This window comes from Notolabrus celidotus, chromosome 9 (genome assembly GCF_009762535.1).
Source record: "Notolabrus celidotus isolate fNotCel1 chromosome 9, fNotCel1.pri, whole genome shotgun sequence".
Taxonomy (NCBI): Eukaryota; Metazoa; Chordata; class Actinopteri; order Labriformes; family Labridae; genus Notolabrus; species Notolabrus celidotus.
Window position 1 is genome coordinate 23932537 of NC_048280.1, and position 17791 is coordinate 23950327.

Consider the following 17791-nt stretch of genomic DNA (forward strand, 5'->3'; position numbering starts at 1 on the left):
TTATACAATTAGTGTCTTTATTTCAAATAAACCACATTTCTGCTCAGCATCACTTCTTTCTGAAGCTTATACATGAACTGTAGTGTTACTTTCATGTAAGACAAATACACTACAATATATCAGGATGCACTTCCTGTGAGCGCTCACTCTGGGAAAAGAAGAGAGGTAGCCAACGACTGTACATTCAGCAGATCAGACAGAAAAGTCATGAAAAAGGTAAGGAAGGCACAGGTATGTACATTCTGGAGAGTACTGCTTGCTATAGTTTTTGCTGAGACATAATAAAATAATACAAAGGCATAGATGCAGGGTTCACTCATTAGTGTGGCTTAAATATAAAGACAAGGCTGGTTTGTAACGACAGACACAGGGTCTATTATCGATTCTTTGATTATTAATCATTGATTATCTCTTGGTTTTATTCTATAAATACAACACAAAAATCACAGGGATCAAAACATCTTACATTATTATCAGAAGAGTTTGATCCTCTATTTTACCTGCATAACATTTCAAAGGATGTGCACGAGCTACATATCAACCTCATGGAAGAACATCTAGTGTTGCTGCTGTGTACAGTACATAGTAGCTGCTTGCATTTTATATTGCTGGTTCTCTAAAGAATAACTGCTTAATGTAGTAATAGGCACAATATAACAGTTTTAAGGACTGGACAAGTAGACATTCATCTGTGGTGAGTGAAACAGTGGGAATATAATTAGCCGTTAGGAGTAATACACGCCTGTATTTAGGCTTAAGAAGGAACATGAAAAAATAAGACTTCAGAGGGCGAAGGATAAGTCACTTATTACATAAAGAATCTTTACGTTTTCAGCTCTTAAGGTCATTATTAATAGCGTTAGCCTGCAGACATGCTGTACAAGTGAATTGAAATACAATGTTTATATTAGAGAAATGCAAAATTCTTACCATCATTAAGTGATGCATGATTTTGGAATGGTTTTTAAGGCTATGTTAGTGATCATGTATCACATAGAAATGTTACAATATTAAGGGTGAGAAAGGCTTGGGAGTCGTTTTAAATAACAAATATTTCCTCTGCATTATTGGTTCATTAAATAAAGCTAAAAGTTTAACAAGTATGGTATACAAATCAAGATGTTGAATATATCTTTGCATAATGTTTTGTTTTTAGAAAAGTTCCAGTACCTTAGTGTCAAAACAAATATATTCAACGGCTTATACATTGCTTGTTATTAAGTAATCGCTACAACTTATATTTCTATCAGGAACTCTCCCAGCATACTCAAACCAGTCTGACTTTGAAGATTAAAAAAAGTGCTTTTACTCTGAGACCTTCATAGAGATCTTTCAGCACACAGTGGCACCAGTACCATCGCACACGTACACGACCGCGTGCTGAGGTGGGACTGTCTTCCTCACACTGGTTTTGCAGAGTTGAGAGAGTTCAAGATCGTGGGTTTCTCTTCGATGACGCGGACCAGCAGGTTGTCGATGTACTCCTCCAGCTCTACGATCTTGGAGTCCTTCCTGGAGAGGTCGGTCTGCTGCCTCACCACCAGTGTGATCAACTCCTCCTGTGTCAGCTGGGTGTAAGGTCCGGTTTCTACAGAGTCTCCGACCTGAGGATACAGTGAACCAATAACATTAACCCCAGAAGAGAAACTTTCAGTTCTCCTGAGGGAAGGGTCAGCAGCTCCTCTGGCTGCTAAATATGTGTCTGCCTGTCCCAGCCTGAAGGACGAACCATCCCATAATATTTGATTTTAGGTGAAGGTTTTATGAGCATATCGCATCAAGTGAGGAAATTGAGATATGCTGTATGGGTAATCGTTCATTAATGCGTATAAAATATGTAATATATATAATATGTAATGAATATAATATGTATTGAATATAATATGTTATGAATATATATGTAATGTATGTGTATGAATTGTATGTGCTTTGGCAATAACATGTCGTTGTTCATGCCAATAGAGCAAATTAAATTGAATTGAATTGAATACATTCAGATATATACAAACAGGTTGATTGAATTCAGTGCATATGAAGCTGTTAGGGCCTTTTGGTTTGTTTGTAAAGAAAACACTCAGCAAAGGGCTTTCTTGAAGATGCAGGGTTGACATTTGTTATCTTAAAGAAAACAAATTCCACCTGATCCCCTTATGTCATGTTTATAATATTTACCTACAGTGTAAAAACTTCTTTGGAAGACAGATGTTTGCCTCATTGTTGACAACTGAGCAAAAATCTGATGAGTGGAAATCCTGTTGGCTGACCTTTTAAAAAAGAGTCTACTTTCTGCTCTTTTCAACAACAAACATTAACTACTCCTGACAATATTTTTAGTCAGCTGGCAAAGGATGAGAAAATATATTCACTTTGCAAGTGCCATCTGTGACTGCAATTATTCAACAGCCAACTACAAAGATTAAATCATAAATCAGAAAAATGTCCCTCATGTGAGAGGATGGTAGGACTTTTTAAGTTATAGTTCTCATGAATCGTCCAACATGAAAATACAAATAACCTGCAGTGATGTGATATGTCAACAAGTTTGCTTTGATCATTCATGTCAACATTATATTACCTGGTTTTTCCCTGGTGTGCTGTCTCGGGCTTTTATCTCTTTCCCAGCAGGGCTGCCGAAGGGGTCAGCTGAGCTCATGGGCTTCACAGGATGAGGCCTGGAAAAAGAAGGCATACATCGTCATAAAGCCTTCGAAGGAAATCCTTCATGAACAATAATGCGCTCAGAAACCTTGCAGAGAACGGTTATTAATATATGAAAGGAAGGAGAAAAAAAAATGAAGATATTTCCTCGTGTCTTACAAATCTTCCAAATAATCCCACTGTGATCTAAATGCAATGTTCAGAATACAACTCGAAAAGAAGCCAATTTCCAAGAAATCACAAGCCTTTAAAGTAGTCACACCCCCAGGGTTAATCCCAACACCACCATCTGCCTCCCGATACAACAACAGCAGCAGCCCTCACTCCATATGCAGTCTACATAAACAGTCCTAAAATGTATGCTCTGTAAGCAGCCTGTTCAATCTCACCTGCGTGCAGACAAGGCTAGCCCACCTCCATTGCTATTCTGAGCACTGACAGGCTGAGTCTCAGAGGGCGAGACCCACGCTTTCCCTGATGCTTTTTCCCCTGAAACACCTCCTGTCTTAGACGAAGGTTCCTCCATGACTACAGGGAGGGGCTGTGAGGAGGTTAGGTTAAAAGGTTCAGCTCCAAATGCATCCTCTCCTCTGTAAAGAGAGCTCGGTGTTTTCACAACAGCTTGAAGCTTTGGTGTGACCGACTCATCTTTTGCGGCGAGGCCTCCATTTGCTGTTGTGCTTGTTTCATCGTTACGTACAGGTGCTTGTGGAGATTTGGACTTGTTTTTATCCAGATAAGGTGTAGGTTGTGGAGGCTGCTTTTTTCTGCTGGAGTTCCTTCTTAGAAAAGAAAGATCGACTTCATCTTTTTCCACGTTTGAATTGCTGCCATTTAAACTAACAAATGGATCTGCTGGTTTCACCTTACTGAAAATGTCATCTAGATCCGATGCAGTCATACCTCGATCTTCCAGTTTTGGGCCTTTTTGGACGCTGCCAGCAAAAGGATCTTTTTCCTTGTCTTGCTTCGGCTGTGCCCATGGATCTTTGGTGAGAATCTCAGAACTAGGAAATGGGTCAAACTCAACAAAGCTGTCCTTTGAGTGCCTTTTGTCTGTGCTGCTCATATCCAGACTACTTTGGACCTTACTGCTCAGATCTTTGTCAGAAATGACTGGTGCCAAAGCAGAATCTTCTTGCTTTGATGGCTCTTTGCCATTGGCTTTCTGTCTGGGTTTGGCTGTGGGTGGCTCTTTGTTTGCACCAACTTGCGTTTGTCTTTGATCGTCTTGGGGTGTTGAGTCCCAGTCTGTCTGGCTGGTTGGTCTGGTTGCATTCAACGCTGCAGGTGATGGGCGCAACACCTTCTTTGCTTCATCCCTAGACCTTCCTGGGAGACTTTCTCTGCTTGAAACGTCAGTGTTTGCAGGTCCTGTTACTGGAGATTGATAAGACCTCACAGGGGGCTGGAGAGCACTTTTCTGGCTTAGTCCTAGAGTAAGATCTGTCACTGATCGAGGGGATGTAGGGGCCACCGACTTAGGGGGAGCTGGGGCTGCTACTTTTTTTGAAGACACAGGTTTGGTCTCCAGAGCATGTGGTTGATAATAGGTCATAGCAGGACTCTCTTGTGTGTATGAAGACCTAAGTCTGGGTTCAGGCTCCTCTGGACCATCCACGCTCATCTCTGGACCAATTAGTTCAGGGTCTTTGTTTCTATGATTGACTTCTGCAATTATGTTGTCCCATCTAGGCTGGCCTTGCACTCCGTGCCTCCTTTGAGGAAAAAGGGTTTCATAATCAGGAAGCGGTAGAGTCGGTTTGTTGCTCTGTGGCATATCTACATCCACGTATGCAGGGTTCCTGATCTCTCTGACAGGATGTGAGGGCGGTAGAGGGGCTCTTTTCTTCCTATCCGCCATGGTGGGTGAAGATCCCACGGAGGACAAATCCTCTGTGCTGCCACGAGGGGAACCAGGCGGGCTTTCACTTGAATTGGATGGAGCCAAAGACAAGTGGAGGTTGGGCAAATTATCAGGGGACTCTAAGAGGGTGGGCTCAGAGGTGACTGGGGAATGACTCGGCTGACTGGGGGATTGGGAGTCAGCAGGTTCAGACTCCTCAGACTGAGATGATCTGCCAGAGAGTGAAAACAAATGCCTGTAGGTCAGTGTGACCATCACCTGAGGTCATTTCCATCAATGTACAACCCATCACCAGTTTAACTTGTAGAATACATGACATCAAAAACTGTTAAATTCAAATCTACAACCAAAAACAGGTTGGCCTTAATGTAGTTCAATTTGTACCTAACTTCACAACTTCAATCACACGGCTGCCACAGTTCAATGTCAACCAAGAAGAAGCATCTTACAATCACACGTGCCATAGTTCTGACTCCATTTTTAGCTTTGGTCCGCCCACATGTTGGCTGTCAAATATGAGAAGATTACAACATGACATTCTTGCTTTAACACTCTAACATGTGAATTCTCAGATTATTATTACGACATCAAAATGCAAGATCACAACTAAATAATAGATATGACTTTAAACACCCGAACTACCAGCTGCTATCAGCTAACCCTCTTGAGCACATAGACTGCTGTAACATCAATGATGAATGAAATCACAAGCCTCTTACCATTATGAAGCAAATACAAAATAAAAGTCAGAAAATAACTGTGAAAACAATCTAAAAACCAATTTAGATCCACCGAGAAGTTCTCAAAGAAAGGAACTCTGTGGCGCAGTCACTCCTTATGAGCCCTGCTCAGTCCACTACCTGTTCCACAACATCCTCGCAAACATAAGCCCCACCCAGATTCCCATCTGTGCAGGCGCCAAACCGGTCAAACTGGCCCATCAACAGCCGTTGGGTTGAATTGAAAGTTTTGGTAATTCAAGAGAGTCACATGTTTGAGTCAAAGTTGTGAAATTCCCAAGTTTCAGTTTAGCCAGACATGGTGTTTGGTGATACTTAATAATGCAAAACATCCTCTTAAATGGCTTCTTCTGATGTGTTTTGTGCCTTTTGTTTTCACATGGATGACACAGAAAACAAACAAGAACTCTTTCCTGTGCAGTTTCTGTAAAACCTTCTTTTTGGAAGATCAAGCATAGACAGTATGTGCAGTTTCTCTTCTTCAATAGTTTAGTATTTAAGGTAGCGTTCAAATTCCCGCCAAGCAGGTCTAAAAACAGTGTGACTACAAGTAAACAATAGCGTAAAACTAACATATCATTGACCTTATTATGTAAGTGTGGAGCAAATGTTGAAAGAATGTAGATTAAAGAACAGGAAGCCTACCTGGGTTTGACTGCAGACACTTTAGCAGTGCGGTTGAGGAAGCCCAGTGCAGAGGGGCCTTGTGGGTTGAAGCTGGATTTCTGATTACTTTCATTACTGCTGAATCGAGGATCTGAGCTGAGGGAGACGTCCTCAAACGGGTTAGAGGAGTGGTTGGAGACTGTTGGATCGGGGTCTTTTGAGTTGAAAAGAGGGGTTGGCGGAAGCTCTTCTTTGATAGATGGTGGCGCTTCCTCCTTCTTCTCTTCCTTCTTTTTGATGATTCCAAACAGAGAGGACAGTCTGTCGCTCATGGAGGCCTCATCCTGGCGTTTCTGCTCCTCAGCTTTGCGCCACTCCTCCTCGAGCCTCTGTTTTTCCGCTGCTTCCTCTTCCTGTTGTTTCTTCCGCCTGGCTTCATCCTCAAGGTAGCGCCTCTTCATCTCCTGTTCTAACTGTATTCTGCTCTCCTCTTCTTCCTGAAGCCTCTTGGCAGCTGCCCTGTACTTCTCCTCTTCCTCCTGCCTCTTGGCCTCTGCTATGCGCTTCTCCTCTGCCTGTCTTCTCTCCTCCTCCTCTAGATGGTGCTGTTGCTCCAACATTGACATGTCTGAGGACTCTACCTGTATGGAAGGCACAGGAACACTAAAGGCGTCTACAGGGACTTCAGAGGTGTGTTTGCGGACGTCCTCCACAGATCCTTGGCCCGAGCTGTTCAGACTAAGAGTAGATCCACTCTTAGATTCTTCCTCAGTGTAAAAATGGCTGCCATTGATGCACACGCTGTTCTGGTCACTTGCGCTCTGCTTGTTGCGACCCAGTAAGGAGAAAGGACCCTGTGAGACCTTACTGTCAGAGCTGCCTGATCGCTTGTGTCCCAGGAATTTGAATTTCCTTTTTCCTGAGGGAGGAGAGACAGTGAAGCAAAATGATATTGTTGTCATGCAAAACACCATTATTTGACCTGCACTGCGCTGCAGAGAAAACACAGTACTGTAACCATACAAAGCACGCAGAGTGCAGAGGGGTAAAGTTACCTTCAGGAGAGTCTACATTGAGCCCTGACGAGCGGCTGCCACTAGGGGAGGAATTCTTCTCAGGAAGAGTCCCCAGAGTAGACATGGACTGTGAGATGTTACGCTGCAGGTTTGATTTGGGCGCAAAGAGTGTTTTCAGCTTTGATTTCTTTTTGGTTCCTGGGAACTGATTGAGTGACTGCGCATCAGGCTCTCCCTCACTGTCGGTGAGGACCTGGCTGACAGAGGGAACGATAGCTGAAGCAGAGTCAGATAAACCCTCCTTCTTCTTCCCTCGGACTTTGTCCTTCAGCTTGGAGATGCGGGAGCGTGGTTTTTCCTTCATTGAAAGGTCAAACATGCTCGCTGACATGTTGTTTCTCATGAAAATGAGATCCAGCAGCACCTCCCCTCGCACCTTGTCCTCTTTTCCACTTTTGTCCACCAGTTTGAACCAACTGCAAAAGAAGGAAAAGATGATTCAGAATGCTTTCCTTTTTGTTTCAGAGGAAAACAAGAATTCCCCCTTTTAATGTTTTAATGGAATTATATTGTACATCAAACACTGATACATATCCACTAGTTAATATAACTCATTGCCCATAATACAACAATTTAAAAGCATGACCAGTTTTCATCTGACCTCAGGGCCCTTTGCCTTGATTCAATGAGACGTAATAAAGCAGGTCACGTCGTATCTCAATGATTCCATGGAAACTAAATGAAAAAGTAAGATCTTTTTTGTGTTTATGCTTTCTGTGGGTATTAAATTCCATTTTTAGATAAGTTATCTAAAATACATCAAGGAGAGACATCAAACTGTTACTGTTAACTTCTCCTCAAAAAACTATTTATGGGTTTAATGCATCCATTTATACTTGTATGATATACTGATATGTTGGTCCATGTTTATTTGGTCCAACTCCAGACATATCTCTCTATTGTGCTAAACGTCACTTTAATTTGCTCATTTTCACTTTTGTATAAATGTATGCTCTTGTGATGTATTGTTGTTTTCATTGTCATGCTATCATGATGTGTTGTTTCCATCTGTTATTTATCTCTATCGTTTGGTATGAACTCTGTTTTGACCTGCCTGGGACTATGAATGAAAATTAGCCTTATGGCTAACTTTGGCATATTTACATGGATTCTACGCTGAAATGTTCATAAATATGCACTGTGCCTTTAAATACGTATACACTAAAATATACTTTTTGCTATACTTTAAGAGCACGTGGTGACCATCCTTTTATTTTTAACAAACACACTTACAAATTGATCAAACTTAGAACAAAAACACTTCATTGATTTATTTATATTTAAAATAGTCTTGATTGCAGGATCATTTGGTGCATTGCGCTCAAATGCACAACAAAAATGAATAAACCATAAATCATTCACACATTGTGATAAAAAGTATGTTTGGGTATCACATGGTCTTTCTGAAAAAGGGAGCAATATGAAGTAGAGATGGGCAATGATTTTCGAATATTTGAATATTCGTTCACTTTGTAAAAATCGACGAATTGCTTACAATTTGTCATTGTTTTTAACAGTGTCTTGTTGTAATACGGTATTCCCGCCACAACATTAAGTAACAGAAGAAGAACAATGCTAACTGCATTAAGTAGCAAAAGAAGAAGAAAACATTAGCAATAGGTGATTTCTACGTTTCTGAATCTCACACTACTACACACTTCTTTCCAGAGACTGAGCATGGCTGTAAAATTTAAACACACGCCACGCCGTGTCACAAAAACACTGATGTAATGATCGAGACAGAAGCTGTCAGTGTCTGCTACTAGGCAGCACCTCGTCCTGCTGCAGGTTAACGTAACTGCCACACAAACCGGCTGTTAATGGGACGTGTGTGTGTGTGCGTGTGCGTGTGTGGGAGGGGGATGGTTATTTGAATAATCGTGGAATAGATGCCAATGATTATCGAAAAGTGTTTTGGCTTGAAATGCCCATCCCTACTATGTAGACATCACTGTGGGCTTAAATAAAGAGTCTTGGTCCATACAAATGTAATTTAACCTTTAACTTAGGGTTTGGCAATAAATCAATAATGATAATTATCGTGATATAATTTTATATAATTTTTCTCAATATAAATATAACAAATGTTTGATACAATTTTGATATATTTAAACTGTTATTACCACTCCCAACCACTGGAAAGGCAGGGGGACACTTAAGTGCCTTAAATGCTAGTTGCAATAGTCTTAATACACTTAATTAAATATACTTTCAGTTTATTCAAATGTAATAATTTGAATTGTTTTATGTGATAATTACCGATATCAACTGATAAGAAATATTTTATCGTTATAACATCTTTTTCAATATCTCCCAGCACTTCTTTAACTGCTGCTTGATACCAAATCATATATTTAACCTCAGAGTCATTTGAAAGTGGGTTGGCCACGCCATGTTAACAAAGAAACACACTGAAGGTGGGGTTAACTGGGTTTACTGCAAGTTGAATATAAAAAAGACTACATGCTGTAAATAGTCCTGTGTAATAGTCTGTAATAGCTCTGACAGTAAATTCTCGGGTCTGTAGTTAGTCAGCTCCGTCTTGTTAGACCTGAGACTGACAGGTGTCATTAACTAGTACACTGCTTGTTCCAGTCCTTGTTTGGAGCTCTATGCCAACCGCAGATAAAGCCCAACAATCACAGCATTGTTCGACTTCCCCCCTCATGTCCTCTCTGTTGTACGGGATCAGCTCTTATTGTCTGTAAGGGAAAAGTAGGAGTGTTCTGGAGAGTCCTTTCTAAAACCAAAGCCAAAACAACCAATTAGAGCCATTACATGCAGACGCTTCCTGCTTGAACTAAAGCCTTGCTATTATTAGCAGGACTACTACTGGAGCAGAAGTGCCCATTATGACAAGCTTTTCCCCTTTTGAACTCTTTTGTTCAACAGCAGAGTCCTCCAACTGTTCCAATTGCTGATCTTTACACACATTTACGTGCGCAGAGTTCAGATGTTACATTATGTGTCTGAACACTGCTGATAAAGTGAAGTGCACTGATGCTACCAGAACATCCGACACACCTCAGGGTGAACTCATCTCCAAATAGTAACACTTAGTCACACATTATCATGACACAAAACAACACCGGGGTGGATCTACATTATATCTCTCTCTATTATTCTCTTTGTAGTTAGTTTTGTTTATCCACCACAAAAACAATGTTCCATTATAACAATACAAGACTTTGCACATCACATGAGAGAATGTCATGTATAAAAAAAGGACAGTAGTTCTGATTGTGGGATACAACTTTGCAAGTCTACCCTGTCTTTTGCTGCAGACTTTCTATCCATGTCATACATAATTATTGTAAATCCCAATGGAAATGATCCCTCCACAACAATCTCCTGCAGATATTTCCAGAGATCCAACATCCACGTGTCAAAGAGGGACATCCAGTCATGTGACGAGTGGTTGTCATAAACGTTCCACCTCTGTGAAGAAAAGAATCCTCTAATGGGGTTGAGGAATGAACGGTGAGGTGGAGAGAAAAGTGACACCAGCTTGACTTGGGATGGGCTGCAAATCATTTGTGTGGCTGAAATAGAGCTGTGCAACCTTAAATCTGCCCTGCACAAGCCTTACAGAGGTATCAGAGGGATAAGCTGACTTGTTGTTCATGTTTTGTTTTGTTTTTTATTTCAAATTTAGCAACATAGAGCACAAATTGTGATCAATTTTGTATGTAAATAAAGATTTTAACAAGATAAATAAGCACATAATTACAAAAGCTGCACAACCTCCAGCCGCGAGAACTGAAGCCAATGCGGAAGTGTTAAAAACTGCAGTTCCTCGAGTGTCAGCTTGAGGCTGGCTCAAGAAATGCCGGAAACCACATACACACCAATTAAAAAAGCTAATCTTTACAGCAGAAATAAACATGTTTTACAGCCTGGTACAAAAAATGAGTGTAGTCTTTGTAGCTCATTTCTCGATAGGCACACACTGTATGGGTCGGGGATTTTTTCATAACACAGCAGTTACCAAGATATCAAGATTACAAGTTTTTCATTATGAGAGGTACAGCTGACGTGATTGACAGGTCGGAACACTGTAGCTATTGGCGAGGAGGCTCAAAGCCCTCCTCTTTACCACACACTAACTTGACAGCAGTTATAGTTGTGCTCATAAGTTTACATACCCTGGCAGAATTTGTGATTATTTTGGCCATTTTTCAGAGAATATGAATGATAAGAGAAAAAGAAATTTCACTCATGGTTAGTGGTTGAGTGAAGCAATTTTTTTATCAAACAACTGTGTTTACTCTTTTTATATCATAAAGACAACAAAAGCTACCCAAGAAACCATACATTCTGCCAGGGTATGTAAACTTATGAGCACAACTGTAGGTTGAGTTCAGCATTTCCAATATGGTTGGCTTCAACCTGCGCTTCAGAAACAGACGGGTGATGTCATGGATACTATGTCCATTACTTATACAGTCTATGATAAATACACAGCAACTTTTAGTATTGATTAGGGTTGCAAAGGGTCGGACATTTTCCAGTAAATTTCCATGGGAAGTTAAGCTAGGGAATTTTGGAAATATTCAAAACTTTCCATGGGAATTAATGGGAATTAACTGGGCTGTAAGGGTTGGTGTCCTCAAGCTTCTCAAGCCTCTGCAGGATTCTAGAAATCATCTGTGCATGTGATGGAGGAATGCACAGTGCATGTAGGGGGCGTGGTCTCAATAGCCCTGCAGCAAGCAATGTGCTATGTGTATGTGATTGAGGAATAGCATATTCATCTGTACTTGCATGAAATCTGGTTGTTTACTTTCCCCAACTATATTTAAGTTCCCTATTAAGAGCCAACATTTAATTTAGCACATTCCTTTTTTACTCCCATTAATTCCCATAAATTCCTTTTAATTCCGATGGAAAGTTTCCAACTTTGAAAATTCCCGGAATTTTGCAACCCCAGTAGTGATTAAGTTTTGAAATTTTGAAATAGCCAGTGAATGCATCACATTTTCAAAGTGGCCAAACAGACACTGATTCAGTTTGTGGAGTGTGAGAAGTTTCCAAAGAGCCACTTCTGTGTGGAGAAATATGTGCTATGAACTGTGGCAACAGCTGTTGGCACTTCATGATTTCATTCTGAAGCACTATGCAGGGTTATATGGGGAACCTACAAAGGTTTAATCTCATGTTATTAAAAATAAACTGAGGCATGGTTATGATGTCTGTCACTGTGCTGACACTAAGCACACAGTTATCATGTGGAGTGTAATGTAGCAGGTTTAATTTGCGATCACTGTTTCACCCACTGGAACGGGCTCTCTGGAGAATCACAATAGCAGTCAGGAAAGAAGCATGGGAGTAAACCAACATTCCTCAAACACTTTCAAACATTCGGGAGGATCTGCTCAGTGTGATGTAATGAAAGTTAGCTTGAGCCTAATTCAAACATCCCTTGTTTCCCTCCCTAAACCCAGCACCATGCATGCCAAGTCAAATAATTGCTAACTTGTGAGTGAGTGAGTGAGTGAGTGAGTGAGTGAGTGGGTGAGCAGAGCACAACACAGACACCAACCCTTGCAATGCAACAGAGGAACCTGCTGGTTGTTCTTGTCTTGCAGCTCGGGTTAACACCGCAGAGACAATGCATTTTTACAGTTATTAACAAAACAACTGGGCGTACATGTTCTGTTCTGTTTGTGCAGATTTAAAGAGCCGTGCCCAACGCATGCTGTCATTGGTCTTGCTGGGCAGGTTCCCTCAGTTAATAACCGTCAAGGGCACTCCTCTCGTCTCATGTGTAATGATTAATGAAAAAGTGTGTGTTTATCCTGTGTCGACGACAGATAAAGTTGAGCCAACTATACTGAAAGATACAGCAGACAAGTCCCTCCAAAATATGGATTCACACTCACTGAGAAGTGGCACTACGGTTTTCAAGGACCATCAATGACAAAAGGAAAATACTTAAAGCAAACTTTCTATGAGAGAAAGAGAGAGAGAGAGAGAGAGAGAGAGAGAGAGAGAGAGAGAGAGAGAGAGAGAGAGAGTATGTGATGGAAGCTATTCAGTCCCATGGCTGGGCTTTTTGTTTACAAAATATCACGGCTCAGGTATCTCGACAACCGAGTCTTACTCCAGTTGGCTTAACAACTGGAACCCAATACTGTAACTGGATATCCTGCCCTAAAAAGAACATTTTATCAACTCAGCTATAAGATGCAGCTTTTCTGCAAAAAAGTTGGTATTTTTTTAACATTAATGCCAAACATTTTATAGGCTCAGTGTCTAACTTTTATAGTGTACGTGATTTAAAAAAACACTGCCCTTCCCAAAAAGAAGTCGCCACCTGGATTTGACGAAACAAATAGGTGGGAGCCTTCCATTGGACATTACGCACATGGAGACCTGACGCACAGCTGCAGCCGCCAGCTGTGCGCAACACCTTTAACAGCTTATTTATTCACATCGAACATGCTTTAAACTTAAAACACCTCTGAGTGTAATATGAGACCACATGATGTTTGTTCCACGTGATAGAAAATTGAAAACAAAAATGCGCTTTTCAAGTAATTTCTTAACAATCAATTAATCGATAATCAATTAATTGATTGTTGTGAAAAGATGCCACGGTGAACGTGTGCGGTACTCAAAGCTAAAGGCGGTCCAAGGAAATATTAGAGTTAAGAGTGATCCTGAATAACAGCGGTATTGATCCGTAATTAAAATGATAAGCCATAAAAATAATTCAGAGCTGCTGACACTTTTAAAAAATCTCTCTCTTTTCTGCACTCATAAATCCCTCATACCTGATTTGACTTCAATTCTATTTAAAAACAGTGATTTTTTTTTCTGTAAATAGTCGACAAGTTCTCATTAATGTCTGATAATCTGTGACAGTGAATTGTCTCTGTTGTAATATCATACAGGCTGATTAATAAACTCAGATAACCCAATTTCATCCTGAAACCACTTTTATATAAAAGCAACAGCAGAGCTTCCTTTTAGCAGGAAAAACAAAGTTCTCAATGTCACAGCCTGTATCAGCTCCTTTACCTCCTGGATCGTAATCTAACACCCCACGCTTCAATGCCAAAACAGCAACATCCAATACCCGGCCTGCACACTGGGTCCTGAAGGAGGCCAGGAGAACAATAAGGAGAGTGGTGGCATTCAGACTGGAATTTGAATAAGCCAGGAGTGAACTTTGCCATTAAAGAGTACAGTAAAAACGTCCTGAGCAAACACAAGATAACATTTGAGATATGACGGAGCAATAAAGATATCAATGAGATCACTGTCACACTAAGCTTTACAGGCTGAGAACCACAGCATCACTCAGACTTTACCAAAGGTCATTTTAGAAGGAAAAAAAGCCACCCTCAGCAAGTTTATTCAGTGTGGGAAACAGTTATATTAGTCTTAATTAAACTGTTTATTTTTAAAAATCTCACTTACATAAGAGGGTGTGTAAATACAGATTTAACTCTAATGCAATGTTTTATTTTGATGCCTGGTACACCCGTGTCACACCCATTCTACATAAAACCACAGATGTCATTCTGACTCATTTAACATAGTTGGGCGTGATCGGCAGACGTGTTGTACACTAGTAAATAGCCCTGAAGAATGCGCAGGATTAACAGCACCAATGTGGGAAAATGATCTCCACATAGGCGTCACTTACAAAGCTGGTAGTGACACAGTTGTACGTTTTTAGGAAGTAAAATTGTTGGTCCAAAAGGGAGGGAGAGGGAAGTGATGAGATCAGACTTATCTTGGTCTGTTTTCACACAATCCTTAAAGTTTCTGTTTTGTGTCTCAGACACTGATAAGAGGAGGGAGATTCTATCTCAGTGTTAACATTTCAAGGTTAATAGATTATGTTTTCTTCCCTTTAGTGGCCTGACTAAAATGCTCTGAGTTTGAGGTAGGTTATTTACACAAAAGTTAACTGAAAGGACAAACATAAACTTGTGTCCAAAACAAGGCAAGAGTGGACAAAAGACTGACGGCTCATATTAGTATTGAAGTAAAACAAGGAATTCCCTTCAATGCCTCGTATATTGTGTATGATTTATATTGTGTAAAGGTAAAAAAGTGCCAAATTTACTGAAACAAGGAAATTTACTCTATGCTTTTTTTCTTCTGGTGTCTTAAAGGTCAACTATCAAAATGATTACTTTAGGTCATCGTGACTTTGAGTGTATAGGTGAACTTTTTAATGATTAAACCTAAATTATTGACTTGTAGTTTACAAAAAGGATGAGATATTTTAACTGTTTTAAGACACATGTCAATTATGTCAGTCTCAGCGATGAACACTCAGGTGGTGTTGGACTACTGCAGAGCATGTGGATGGGCCGTTTTCATTCTCTTAAAAGTTGCAGATGCTCTAAAACAGGCGTGTCCAAAGTACGGCCCGGGGGCCATTCGTGGCCCAAGGTCCATTTATTCATGGCCCCAAGATTCCATCTTAAAAGGTGTTATTTATAGCAAATAAATTAATCACATTCTGAATCATCTGTACATTTGCAGTTTCTTTCAAGCGCACAAACAAAAATAAAGTCAATCCAGAAACGTCTCAAAGCTTCATATGGACTACTTGTATAAAACCAAAGCTCTGGGAATTCTGTAAGATGGCAATAAAGAAGAAACACAAGAACTCTTAAAGTTGACTGGTTTTCAAATTAATATTTTTATCATGATGAGAAAATGTTCTTCATGAACACTAAAAGTTCAGAAGACACAAAAGAGGGCACAAGACAAAATCAAAATTATGAATTTGTGCAGAAAAGGCAAAATTTGGTGCAAAAATTTTTTTCACAATGCAGGAAAACTATTGTTTAGTTCTTAAAATGTTGTCTGCTGGTCAGAAAAGTCTTTAAAACAACATGAAAAAGAAGTGTGATCTTGATCCTGCCATAGGAAAATAATGAGGCAATATTTTTCCCACACTGCCAGACCCTAACAAAAAAAAACATTTCCCCCAGAAGAAGATACAGTATTCTAATGTGTACTTGGCTTGTGGAGAACTGAGGACTAATTAGTAACTGTTTTATTGAGAAAATATGTAAAATAATTGTTATTAAATAGATATTTCATATATAACTTTTATGATTCCTAAGTCTCAGTAGGAGCCACTGGCCCTGAGGTATTCTGACAACATCAAATGTGGCCCTCTTTGAAAAAAGTTTGGAGCCCCCTTCTCTAAGATATGGTGCTGCTACATTTTGGCTAGAGAAAAGTATGACATTGTGGATTTAAACTCCCACACATAAGCCAAAAGTTGGGAAAACACCTTAAATGAGAGTGCAATCCCAGCTTTCTGCATATCATCCTGTAGGTGTTGTGAGTGATTCTGCACAGTGGCCTACATATCGGTGTACTCACTCTGTCTTTTTTCGGGTTTTGTCGTCATACAGATCCAGCAGGTTCACCACAGCCTGACCCAGAAACTTATCCAGTCCCACTGTAGCCCGGTGCATCACTACGACATGCAGAGTGCAGCGTTCAGCATTTCCTGGGTGGAAGAGTGGCAGGTCAAATGAAGCCTCCTCTTTCCAAACAGGAGCGACAGTTTTCTCGACCACGGAGGTTGAGAACTTGTCTTTGGCCACTTGGATGATGGCGTAGGCGTCGTTGGTGCCATTCTTGCCCTTCGTACGCAAGTTACGACCCTGATGCACCGTTACCTGGACACTCGTAGGGAACCACTGCTGGCTCTGGTCGGCCAGAGACATCCTGAAAGTCCGTTAAGTGTATCCTGATTGTTTTTGATCAAATAGCTCACTGTGTTTGGTTATTGGTTAACCCTTCCCGTGGCTGTGTTTTGTTTTCCTTCTTCGGCGGCCTCTGCGGTCGGAGGTTCAGGCTACCTTGTCCGACTTCAGTTCAGGAAGCTCAGGTTGATGTCGTAATGCTTCTCCCTCCTCTATAACTGCACTTTAACAAAACTGAAATTACGTTAAACCTCGACTAAACATAATAAAACTATTACTATCCTGTGTAACCCGACCAAGACATAACTGCGCTATGACTAAGTCCTTTAGGAGGCTTTCATTAGAACGTTTCCCTTGCCTTGCCTCCGCTTAGTAAAACAGTTTACTTCCCTGATGTTGTGAGTCCCCGCCCATACTCTACATAGCGCTCTGTGATTGGCTGATATTTCCGTCAGTTTTACAAACCCCTTCAGTGATTGGACAATGAAGGAGGAAGGAGTCGAGCTGTTGTGGACCGTTAAGCAGCACTGACAGTCACTGATCAGAAATCAGCTTACCAGAGCAAGGGACATCGAAGGCATGGATAAGATACCAATTAATACTGAACTGGTTTCAGTGATGTTCATTCAGCTTGTATATACGATAATCATTTGTATCTCTTTGTTTTGGGTCTAAAGTTGTAAAATATCAGGTTCGGGTTACTTTATTTGTATCCGTAGGTAAACTTGTTTTGCAGCCAGTGAGGTGTTAGGTCAATACAGAGTTAGAAAACAGATGTCAAACAGAACAAACTACTTAACCCAGGCATGGCTAAAGTACGGCCCGGGGGCCAATCGAGGCCTAAGGTCCATTTATTTATGGCCCCAAGCTTCCATCTTAAAAGGTGTTATTTATAGCAAAAACATGATTCAACTTCTGAATCACCTGTACATTTGGGGGTTCCCTCAAGCGCACAAACAAAACTAAAGTGAATCCAGAAACGTCTCAAAAAGCTTCATATGGACTACTTGTATAAAGCCAAAGCTCCAGGAATTCTGCAAGACGGCAATAAAGAAGAAACACAAGAACTCTTAAAGCTGACAGGTTTTTAAATTAATGTTTTTAACATAATGTAAAAATGTTCTTGATGAACACTAAAAGTTCAGAAGACACAAA

General features: G+C 40.6%; 1 protein-coding gene across 2 annotated transcripts; it reads right to left on the reverse strand.

The window, feature by feature from the left end:
- rab11fip1a (RAB11 family interacting protein 1 (class I) a) lies at positions 1 to 17037 on the reverse strand. 2 transcript variants are annotated; one of them, XM_034692043.1, is made up of 6 exons: positions 16308 to 17037; positions 6927 to 7363; positions 5911 to 6790; positions 3048 to 4736; positions 2576 to 2672; positions 1 to 1604 (listed from the first exon to the last, which is right to left on the reverse strand). In XM_034692043.1, exons 1-6 carry the CDS (start codon positions 16655 to 16657, stop codon positions 1401 to 1403), a joined length of 3657 nt encoding a protein of 1218 aa, XP_034547934.1. In that variant the 5' UTR covers positions 16658 to 17037; the 3' UTR covers positions 1 to 1400. The 2 variants fall into 2 exon arrangements, with proteins under 2 accessions (XP_034547934.1, XP_034547935.1); XM_034692044.1 differs by lacking the exon at positions 3048 to 4736.
- Between the last annotated feature and the right edge of the window lie 754 nt (positions 17038 to 17791).

Excerpts from the sequence above, each read along its gene's own strand:
- rab11fip1a (XM_034692043.1), bottom strand. The coding sequence starts at position 16,657 with ATGTCTCTGGCCGACCAGAGCCAGCAGTGGTTCCCTACGAGTGTCCAG. Across the intron at positions 7,364-16,307 it reads AAAACCCGAAAAAAGACAGA|TTGGTTCAAACTGGTGGACA; the intron begins GTGAGTACACCG and ends CTTCTTTTGCAG. Across the intron at positions 4,737-5,910 it reads GTGTCTGCAGTCAAACCCAG|ATCATCTCAGTCTGAGGAGT; the intron begins GTAGGCTTCCTG and ends ACTCTCTGGCAG.